A 12,424-nucleotide genomic window follows, 5' to 3' on the forward strand; every position below is an offset into this window, starting at 1 on the left:
GCCTGCAGTGACCTTGGTTGTCAGTTTGTTTACTGTCACAATGGAAAAAGTGACAGTAAACATTCAATTTTTGTTAATTTTCAGTGGTAAAAATGTTAAACAAAGTACTAAATATAAACCCATTGGCCTATAATTAACAAACTGTATAAATGTTTCACATTTTAAAGAAAGATGACCAATACAAACGAGACAACTTGAAAGATAATCTGAAAGATAACCTTGTCCTTAGAGCACAGTTCAACTTTTGGATGAAAATTAACTTCATTGATAACTCAGTGACATCTGAATACATTCTAGCTTCATATTACATATTCCTTATCCGACAGGAGGAATAAACAATATATCTATATATGATCAATTCCAGCATTATGGATGTAACATATGTAAAATAACTTAAAATATAAATTCACAGAGTTAACATTATATTGATACATCTGTTTATATTTTCAAGAACAACTGACCACAGAGTTAAGGGACCAAAAAAATAGCAATCTATAAACATGTCTTGTACTTTAAATGAGGAAAATAAACAAGCGTTATGAACTAGACCAAAAAAGTATGCGAGTTTACAGTATACATCATACTTTGTTGAAATTCTGTGAAATAAGCTGCTCAACCCAAAAGAAATAATGCTCATCAAAAGGATAAAACCTGTCTCTGTGGTTTTTATTTTATTTTATTTGACATTTTTGCACTTATGAGGATAAAATGTTGTTATGGATGTGTGACATCTCTTTGTTATGGATGTGACCGATGTGAAATTGGCACTTGTGTGACTTTGGTAAATCAAATATAATAGTTTAAATACATGGACAGACATTTTTTGAGAATTTCTCATCTATTGTAAAATACTTCCTTACTCAAACAAATGTAGAAACAGTTTCCATTTTTTCACGGCAAGGTTGACATTTGCATGGATTTGCTCATTTGTCTATATTAATTTTTTTAAACATTTTTATCTAAGCAGGTTTTGAACTGGACGTTGTAAACCAAATAAATACATTAGTCATTTAGTGTCATTTTAAAATGGCGTCAATGAAATAATATGTTATAAGGAGATACTTTAGTAGCCTATGTACTATTAGCTAATAATAAAACCAGCGTAATGTTACCAATAGAGGGTGGCGATGAGCAGAGTTTTGTTTGCTGTAAATCAGACTGTAGCGTAGCTCCTCCTTTGAAACCCACCAACAACTGCCCGTCGTTCCAGTCCATCTCTCTCTCTCTCTCTCTCTCTCTCTCTCTCTCTCTCTCTCTCTCTCTCTCTCTCTCTGTCAATGCGTGGACTTCATCCTAGGTAGTTCACCATTAAACCAGCGTTCCCGTTTATCCGTCTCTCTCTCTCTCTCTCAGACACTGCGTTCACTTCCTTACTTTCACCCCTCCCTCCCTCTCTCACTCTCCCTCTCTCTCCTCCACTACATCTTCAATCTCTCAGCAGCAGCAGTTTGTGTCCTGAGAGAACTGGCACCAAACTGACGCATCCATGGGGCGCGCGCAGCATCTTTATTTCAGCACATTACAATTTGAAGTCATATAGGGGGAATATTCGCGTCAACGCAACAAACACACTTCAGTCGTTTCATCTCCAAGCTTTAAACTCTCAGTCGCGCCGCATCTGTCTGTATTTTGTCTCATTTGTAGCCGTGTCGAGCTGTGGTGATGGATGGGGATGCGTGTGTTCGCGTGTGGACTCGACCGCTGCAAGTGATGCTCCAGCAAAAGAAGATCAAAGCGCGGAGGAAAAAGCGTAAGGAGTTGTTCGGGGGACAGATGTGCTTCATGGGGCTGCTGCTGCTGGCAGTGTCGGGCTTGTCCAGTTTGGCCGAGAATTCCGGTGAGTTTCGGTTCAGGATTTGTCAGGAATGTGTGTTTGTGAAAAGGCGAGGGGGGTAATGGAAAGTTTTAGGGGAGAATCATACTCGCACTCGGCACTGTTTTACTGGGGAACCGCTCTCGCAGAATTGCGCTGTTAAAGGAACACATGCAGAACCACACTCTAAACTGTTCTGTTGTTTTCTCAAACTGTCAAGAATTACACATCTGTTTTAGATCATAGTGCACGTATTTATATTAATCATATGTGTAAGTCTTAGCATGTATTTATTTTAAAGAATACTCAAACTGTGGACTATAGAGCTAAACTTCATTAACCGTTGTAGACCACCGGACTCAAACCTCTAAACCATTGTGGTCAACATTTCACATACACTGTTCTAGCTGTTCTCAGTTTAAAGAACACTGACAATCTCACTCTTTTCTGAAAACCATACTAGCATTGTTTTAGAAAAATGTTAAAGCTTTGAGTTAACGTCTATTAAGAAATGCTTTAATGTACATTAAAGACATGCATTAATCATTTTAGTGAATGACATTCATCAATTGACTTTAGAGAGGTATTCTTCAGACAAAATATTTTATAGAAATACAATCACTATATTATTCATTTTGGATAATGTTACTAGCTAAATTTAATTTAGCCAAAAAGAAAAAAAATGATAATCATTAACTGTTGTAGACGCTTATAATTATTTAAGTAAGCCTTATTACACAATAAACTTGTAGACATCCACTCTGACTGTTGTTTTTAAAGTACCTCACAATATACTCATTATGGCAATCAATTCTGAGAACAACACTAGACAGATTTGAAAAACTGAAAAAATAAAATATACTATTAAAAACTATAAAATAAATACTATAATTAAGACTGTTAACTATTTTACAGAAACATTCTCACAATATTATCAATTCAGAATTGTATTAGAAATCTAACCTGATTATGAGAACTGCTAATCTTTTGAGGGAACCATACAATTAACAGTTTTAGAGAGTCAGACCTAATAATGTTAAGTATTTTACCAAAACGCGCTAATAATATTATATATATATATATATATATATATATATATATATATATATATATATATATATATATATATATATATTGGAAAAACATAATAACACTAAACCATTTAGGAGATCTACCATTTAAGTGAGCCAGATTCTACCATAACCATTTTAGATAGTACTATTAGTTAAAGTGTTTAGACAGTCACGCTTAAAACTCTTTACTTACTCAGGAACATGTATTGTGGATAATGGGCTTTATGCACACAGGCTTTTAATTTTCAGCCAGCCAGCCTCAGCACTTCCGGTGAACTGCCTTTCCATTATAAAATTGGCATTTTTAAGGTCTGATTTCTTTAAAAAATCAGGGACCGGACAAGAAGCACTGCATTACATTGCATTTCCCTCTGCCATGTATTTAAAATATGACAGTATATTTTACTTCAATATTTTCAATTGAGCGCTCGCCTGCTGATCCTGATGTCACTATTGGTTACTCAGTCTTTCATCTTGTTTTACGCTAGAACAACTGAATTAATGCTAAAGTCTTTTTAACTGAATTTATTGTAATTACATTACAATATCGATGCTGTAAAAGGAACCTTATGAATTTGAAAATAGTCACATTAAGCTTTCGCCAAAAGTTTATCATTGGCTGATAAACACTAGCTATGCATATAGCCCATTGTAACGTTAAAAATATCCTCATACAATTAACAGTTGAGACATGTAGTCACACTTTTAGTTCACTTTTGTTTTCATTGTGAGGAGTTTAACAGGTAAAAGTTTGTGAGTATGATTTACATTCATTTTTTATTTACTATAACAACAATCATGTTATGTTGATGAAGCGAGTGGTGTGCTCTGAACATCTGTGTTTAATAATAGACTGATCTGTTGCAGGCAGTTTTCCCCAACAATTTTGATAAAGTTTTTTTTTTTTTTTGTTCCTAAACTGTCTCCCTGTAGTGGTTTACTTTCCGACTCAACAGTAAAGCAATTCATTAAGACTGAACATCAATGATTTCCATCTGACATAGCGAGCCTTGATGTTGAGTTAGTCATCTACAAATATAATATGCATCACTAATTATTAAAACTCGGACGAGGAGAATATGTCAGCCACTTTCGAAAACAGTAACAAGTGCCTGTACCTGTTTTCACTGGCTAATCTGTTAAAAGCAGATTAGCTTCCATGGTGGTGTTTCTCTAAACGTTGGCAAATTGTAGCATAAAGGCTTTTCTTATCAACTTGTGTAGATTTGTCCACTCTCTGATCCATGATACCATGCAATCTGAGTTCGTCCACATACCCTCCATATGGCCATTCATATCCCTGCAGCTCAGCACCAAAATAATGGCCCTTCATAGTAATCTAACTATTAAATGCATCACTTTAAAAGCCATTCCGTATGTGTGCATCTGTCACAGAACGCTGACATCATATAAAACAAAAGATGTTTTCATATAATGCTTTGCATGTTCACTTAAGGGCACTGTATTCGAAGATAATCTTGTTGTATAATATAATCTTGACAACTGTGCATTAAATTAAGGCTGTTGGTTGAGATGGATAGCGCATTTCATTTGCCACTACAGTGTTTTAATACATAGGAAGCTGCTCTTTTGCAAATGCCATTCGGGTGAGAAAGCAATGAGGTAGATTTGGAGGGAAGAAAAGGGATTGATGAAGGCAGGGAGAACTGTGCCGAGTGGCTTGCCATTCGGTACAGACACTGATAAGAAGTGACTGCGCTGTCAGTTGCTGACTGGCTCTGACATACATGCTTCTGGGCCAGCTATAGCCAAACCTCTGAGATTCTTTATTGTTTTCTAAACTTATTTATTTATTTGCTCTTTCTTTTCATCATTTCTCATGTTCCGCTCTTGTTCTGTGATTCTCACTACCCTTATCTCTCTTTTGCACTGTTTGAACAGGATTAGTTTTGCAAACGGCTTGAGTCAAAATATTAACGGAGGACATCTGTGATGTCATGTAGTGATTCGGACAGGATTTGGATCGTGTTTTTTATTGGAATGCTGTCATTTTACCCAGAAGGTCATACCAGAAAATCCATACTAAAGGTGTACCAGGCAGTGTCATAAGGAATTTATAATTTAGCTGTGATAAATGATATGATAATTTTTAATAAATTAATGCTGGCCAAAAATGAATCATCAATTGTGTCCAAAATGAAGTTTGTCTTGACTTAAAATATGTGTGTGTACTGTGTATATGTATTATGTATATGTACATACACATATGCATGCATATATTCTGAAAAAAAATATGTATATTTAGATATGAAACATACATGTATTGACCTTATTCTTCAATGCAGAGGTGTGCTCGTTTTTGCGGTTGTTTTAGAATTCATTGTTTCCCTATTTATTTACCTATGGAAGAAATGACTAGGAATAACAAACCGCAGAAATTAGTCAAAATGCTTTCTCTACAAACAAGTGGGCTTATATATCATTTCAATGTGGTCATGTTATTGGTCCATGAACATTTACTGCTCTTCATCAAACTATTTCATAACTGTAATTCAATCATAACTTAATGTTAAAACAGCTATCATAACATTATTTATCAATATGTGTCTCTTTTGGAATTCTCGGATCCTATAGAAAGTAAAAATGTAAAACAAGAAATATATTGGGACATTTTTTTTTGTTTACATCCCTCAAAATGGTCTATACAGACAAAGCAGAATAATATAATAAAAAATATCAGTTTGCAACTTCAAGCAGCTTAACAAGCTGTTTTAAACATCTAAAAATGATAGAAAATGAACGGGACTGAAGATCTCGAGCCAAAAAGATTCAAATAGCTGCGCAAGATTGTAAGCAAAGAATAAGTTTAAAATGACCCACATTATGCATACATTTACGGACACACAGTGTGTGTATATATATATATATATATATATATATATATATATATATATATATATATATATATATATATATATATATATATATATATATATATATATATATATATATATATATATATAAAACAATTTTTAAAAATAATTGAGTTCTTATGCATGCATGTGTTTCACACATAACTCTTATTTTGGATGCGATCAATTGCGATTAATATTTTTAATATATAATGTGTTAAATCTTTCTATTGTCTGGGATGATTTTGGCCAATACTGAAAAGTGGTTTAGCATGTTTTGAGTCAAATTTCACAAAACATTCTGTAACAAGTTGAAGAAACTAACAGAACTGGATTAACCTAATACTTTGAAGATCTAGTCATTTCCCCCAATTGCAGACTAATATGTAATGTTTGTGAGCCAGTATTAATTTATTTAGTTTTATAAATTTTGTAAGGGTATGAAAACCTGTGTAGAATCCTTTTTTTTTTTCTAAAGAAAAAAAAGAAAAAGAGAGTGCATGCTCAATTTTAAGCAATTATTTAATAAAAAATGAATTGGGACATAAACACTACCATTATTCAATATATATTTTTTTCATGATATTCTGATATTGCTTCATATTTAAAACAATTCCATCTATCACTTTTCCTCGACATTGATTCATGAAACTGAATCTTCAGTCATTCTGAATATATATGGTCAATAGATAATTAGTCTGCAACATTACTGAATTATGTTCAAATTAATGAAAGCCTTGAATGATAATCACTGTGCCACGATAAGCGATGACTTTACAGAGAAACTGTGGAGCTTTCATTTGAAACAGCCTGCTAGTCTGGGATAGCTTACTCAATTTAAAATATTTTAGAGACAGTATCAGTAAACAGTAAAGAACTCTGTTATGACCATTAGTTTTTCAGACTATAGTTGACAGAGATAGTTATAATTTGTACTTTAGTTACGTTTTCAAGCCAATACTGCATTCTCAGTAAATCTTGCAATTGTTTATTCTTGTGTAATAGCTTGGAGGTTGCCAAATGTGTGAATCAGTTCAAATTGGTTAAGAAAAATCTCATTGTGTCTCATAAAACATGTTTTTGGTTGTTTGGTATTTTTAATGTTCTTATGAATGAATGAATGAATGAATGAATGAATGAATGAATGAATGAATGAATGAATGAATGAAACTCCACAATCCTTGTAGTCTTGCTAATATTATGAACACCGTCTTTTTACATATTAGCTAATACACATGACATAACACTGTTGTTTTTGTGTTACACTACTACATCCACAAGTTAATTATTTGCAATGCACAAATATCACTATTGCTAATAACATTGGTTCAACAGGTTAATGATGTTGTACTGCTATTTTTTTCTGAACTCAGCTGCATTCAATGTGTCATTTAAAGTTAAAGTTAATTAATATAAAATGGATTTTTATTGTTATAAGTCCTGTTTCATTTAACTATTTCTTCTATTATTTAGAACTAATTATTCCACTCATAACATTATTATAACCAAACATTGTGTTTGTGTATGTTGGAATTAGCATTACTATTTTAAAGTGCTTTAACAAGTAATTTAATGTTAACTAATGCAACATTAATAAACATTTCATAACATAATTATAACCAAACATTGTGTTTGTGTATGATGGGACTAACATTACTATTTAAAAGTGCTTTAACAACTAATTTAATGTTAACTAATGCCACAAGTACTAATTAATAGTACTTTAAGTACTATTAATGAAATACTATATTAAAAATAAATACCAATAAACCAGAACTTCAGAAAATCAATAAAACTTAGGCTTGTGTAGATTTGATTTCAGCAGCTCTAATCTGGTTTCCACAAATACTGTATATATCATCTAGTTTCTGACCACAGTTTATTACACCAAAAACAACTTCATATGCAAAACATCCAGACTTTACCCCACAACTCTCACAGGGTTAAGTTCATCCCAGTCTAACTCATGCATAATAAAATCTCCAAATTTATAACACAGACAGTGTCTCCTTTCTATGGGTGACCTTGCTGCTTAATTGATTTTTCTTTCCTTCTTGTTGTTCTTAACTCTTCTCTCTCTTTCGTTCTCTTCAGACCAGCTCATTTATCATCCAAACTGGCCCACACCTTGCCTAGTCTCTGTTTGCAGCAGAGCGGTTCATTATTTTAGCTAGTTTTACAGCACGCTGGGCCACAATCCTGACAGCACACGCTAGTCCCAGATGGATGACTTGAGATGGATCAGTCTCGTAATTGTAATTCTATACTGCAGAGACAAATTGAGGGTTTGGACAATGTGTGACATATCAGAGGTCTACCGGTGTTCAGGTTACAGATTTGTGGCCACTGAAGCCCATGCGCAGGTTATTGGGTGTCACTGAAACAAAGGTGTAAATTAAGTCTTCAAGGGATTAGTGGTACTGTATATTTGGGGCATTACTGTATCAGTTATCGTCCAGTTTATTGGTAGGGGTCATAGTGTAATATGGGAGAGGAGCAAAAAGCTCCTAAAAAGCTATTTTACATCAATAGCATGGAGGAACTAAGGTCAATTTGTATGCAAAAACCCGGAAGCAAGTTAGCATTTTAGCAGTTTTTATTTATTTATTTATTTATTTTGTTTATTTGGCAGGGACAGTGTACATTAAATACTATTTCTGCAAATGCACCAGAAATAGCCAGAAGGCTAGTTTTCATCTGTTGTCCCTTGACAACCTAAAAAAAAAAAACAATACAAGAATTATACAATCAACCAAACATAGTTAAAAAGTACTAAAATAGACATGGTTATGTAGATGTTAATAATAAAAAAAGAATCTTTACAAATGAAACTAAAAAAACAACATTTTATATTAGAGATAAAAATAGCTGAAACACATTTAAACAACAGATAATTAAGATGGTAGGCACAAATGGAAACATACTAGTTTCAATCTAATAGGAATGATGACCCGTCTGATTCTCCATAAACCAGATTTTTAAATGTTTTTTAAATATATTAAAGGCGAAGTTATTAACCTTGTTTCAAAGTCAATGTTTTTTTTTTTTATGGGATTTTACTGCTTAAAAAAAGATCATTAAATTTAAAGCTTGTATTTGGCATTTGGATTAGCTTGTTATTTTGTTCAGTATTTTGATAAGTATTTTTCAGTTTGTAGTATTTTTCTAATTGGGCATTCATATTGTGTGCAGATAATGCGTTCACTCTCATGGCAGATTCTTTTGTTTTAATAAAGCTATTTTATGAAGATACTGTATTTAATAGTGCATCCTGTCTGTTTCCTGCTCTCAGCAATACAAATGCTTGAATATATTTGTAAAATATAAATAAATATTAACTAACATTTCACGTGAATGTTTTACATTAACATACAGTTCTCAGCATATATATTACACCCCTCACAAATCTCTCTTTTAAATAATGTTTTCTATAGGAAGATTTACAGTATTATATTTGTGCATACTTTATATTGGTCAGTACTGAACCCAAATCTAGAGATAATCGAACAATTTGTACATCCAAATTTATATGTTAGGGAAAAACATTAAATAAAAGATCTAAAACAAAAGAGCAAAATTCAACAAAAACAACAAAAAATATATAAAATTTTGTTGAAAGTTTGTAATTTTTCCCCAAAATTGTGCAGGAATTGAAATGTATTATCTCTTAATTTCTAAAGATGTTCAATGACTAAAATATTTGAATAAATATATCAGTTTAATAAATCTGCTTTGTTTAAATGCACCGACATATATAACAGATATTTACTGAGAAACAAATAAAAATATTCGTATAATAATATATAAAAATAATAATATATGAAATGGGGTGTGCTAAGTTATGCTGAGCACTGTCCATCTATTAATTTTTCGTCTTTTCATCTTTTTCTTCATCTGAACAAATTTAACTGTATATCTTAACTGCAATATTCACACTCCTCCTTAAATTCCTTTACAATACCTTAAAATGTATAGGTGACTGTATGGGCTACTTTTCGCTGTATTTTGTGACAAAAAAACAACATTAAATGTTGTTCTCTATCCATGATGGGACTTGCAGGCATTTGGGACTTGTACCTCATTTCTAACGTCTATGAAAAAAATATGGGATTTTTAATTGACAGCCAGTTTTTACTAAGGTAAATGGGCTGTATATGCTCGCGAGCGATACACTTATTAGGCACATTTATAAAACATACAGTATGTGCTTTAAAACTTTTACAACAACTGTAAAGCAAAACAAATGCATTTACCACAAGAAACTATGCAAAATGTAAATAATGATGCATGTTTAATACCTGTAATAATACTAAAAATACTATATTATTTTTTTACATATTTGTTTATATAGCATGGAGTATAATATAATAAATAGAGAGAGTAAATCTTTGTCATGAAACATATTTCTAAAAATAAGCCTGAAAAGTTGACAGTAGTAGGATGGTTGTGACGTAACAACCGACCACCCTGAAGTTTGTGTAGTCTGTTTATAACCTAAAGTCAGCTTCAGTTCTTGTGCTTGCATTTAGGATCCAAAAGTGATAAATATTATATTATCATGTGAGGATTATTGAGTTGGACAAAACGTGTTAGTGTAACGAACTGTGTTTGAACACAGAGCTTATTATTTGCAATCTTCGAAAAGTCTATGGGGAAATGAAGATTTTATGGGAACCAGTTTTATGCTAGCATCCGATTGGCCTATAAGGTGACATCATAGTCCTTCCACTTTATTACTGCACTAATTTATAGTACTGCATTACAGCGACGATTTAAGCTTTTAAGTTTTGTTTTGTGCAGGTTCCACAGGTTTTTTTTTTACACTTAGTACAGTATTTTATGTGTATTTCACACTGCAAACTAAAATGTTGAATTCACTTAAGAATAACACAGTTTATTTAATTAAGAGGGAATATTTGTTTTTATTGTATGTAAATTATTCATTTTATCAATTTATTCAAAAAAATTACATTTCAGCTATCATTATTGGTGTTTAACTATGAATTAACTTACTATTGATTTGCCTCTGACAAATACAATTAATAAAAAGATAATAAATACATGTATTTATATCAATAGTATCTGGATGCAGCCTTGATGATGCAAGCTGAGATTATTTCACTCAGCGATGCAATGTCAGACTCAATGGATCAAGTGACTTTACTGTGATGGGTGGGGTTGGGGTGCAGATTGCACTGCACCGAGTCTGCAGCCAGACCCCTCTCATTTATATTATATTATTTGTATTATTAATATTGTTGTTGTTATTATCATCATCATTTGTAGTTTTTTTCTAAATATGTCCTTAAGTTTTTGTCACTTATCACTTATCACTTTTTGTTAACTTTTAAACAATGAAAATACAAATAAATTTTGCCCACTTTGTAATCAGTACTTTAACTTCCGATTTGAACGTTATCACTGGATTGAATGGGCGTTATCAGTGGTTATCAGCTGATAGATATGGCCAGTAGGGGCCTTCTGCGCCTACTAGTCATCTCAGAAGGCTGTTAACATCCATCCACATGGTTAATCAGATATAGATCACATACGGCTGCATCCTGAAGTCAATGCAAATTATTTATATTATTTATTAAATTTAAAACATGTAAAACAGAAATCTGGATGTAGAGTCATTTGTATTAGTATAGCTGAAAAACCACAATGATTATTTATATTATTTATTAAATTTACCATTAATTGTATTTTATTAACGTCTACCCCAACCATAAACCCAACCATCACAGTCATGTAAAAACTGGATCTGGAGTCTTTACTATTAGTATTGCTGATTAACCATGTGGATGGATGATGACAGCCTTTTGAGCCGACTAGTAGTCGCAGAAGGCCCCTACTGGCCCATATCTACCAGTTGATAACCACTGATAACGCCCATTTAATCAAGTGATAACTTTTGAAGTGGGGGACTTTTGCTGCTAAAGGAATTTGATTCATCAGCACTTAATTATCTTTTTTTTGCTATTGCTTTTACCGTCACTGCGATGTACTGACATACACTAAATCTTTTCTGCCAGCTGTAAATACACTGACATTGTGTTTGAGCTCTCTTTCTCTTGGGCTGATGAATAGATCCAGTGATGTTGTTGTGTGGTTCACCGTCCGTCGCCTATAAGGCCATGATGCTTACACACACCATACTGGCCTCGTTCTACATGCCTTTGACAGCTAATCATTCACAATTCTGTTTGAAACACGGCTGTAAGCGTTAAAGCAGAGGCCGGCTCTAAATATACTGTCAGCAGTACAGGCTGACGTTTCTCTGAGAATTTCTGAGACGTGTTCACAGTGAATAAAAATCACCCAGTCATTTGATCAAGTGTGAAGAGCAAATAATGGCTCATCTTTCAGTACATCACAGTTGGCAATTAAGCTCCCCGTTCAAACACTGATTACAAAAATCATCTCAATGCACGCTAAATGTACAGCGGGAGGCTCGATAATGCGAATCTTTCAAGCTTAAAGATGAGGCACGACACATATTTCAAAGACTAAAATATGTTAAAAACATAAAAGCAAGCCTGTAAAAATATGACACGTAAATGCACTCAGGTCTTGTTATTTCTTAGTATTCCGTTTATATCATGAGGTGTTGGTACACTGATAAAAAGCAAAATCAACACCATCGCTAGATGCTTTGTAAAAGA

The 12,424-nt window shown here is 32.9% G+C and overlaps 1 protein-coding gene across 5 annotated transcripts in view; it reads left to right on the forward strand.

Annotated features, from left to right (window-relative positions):
• The window catches only part of slc24a3 (solute carrier family 24 member 3), a 162,644-nt gene that overhangs the window by 14,015 nt on the left and 136,205 nt on the right, over positions 1-12,424 (forward strand). For 3 of the 5 annotated variants that reach the window (XR_015506009.1, XM_087279477.1, XM_087279478.1), the window contains exon 1: positions 1,274-1,837. The exons of the other annotated variants lie outside the window; for them this stretch is intronic. Coding sequence is in view for 2 of the 3 variants with exons in the window: in XM_087279477.1 (XP_087135603.1) it covers positions 1,663-1,837 (175 nt within the window). In the remaining variant the exon portion in view is untranslated. Of the gene's footprint in view, positions 1-1,273; positions 1,838-12,424 lie in introns of those variants that run through there. 5 annotated transcript variants of the gene reach the window in all.

This window comes from Danio rerio, chromosome 13 (assembly GCF_052040795.2).
Source record: "Danio rerio strain M-AB ecotype USA chromosome 13, GRCz13ab, whole genome shotgun sequence".
NCBI classification, from domain to species: Eukaryota; Metazoa; Chordata; class Actinopteri; order Cypriniformes; family Danionidae; genus Danio; species Danio rerio.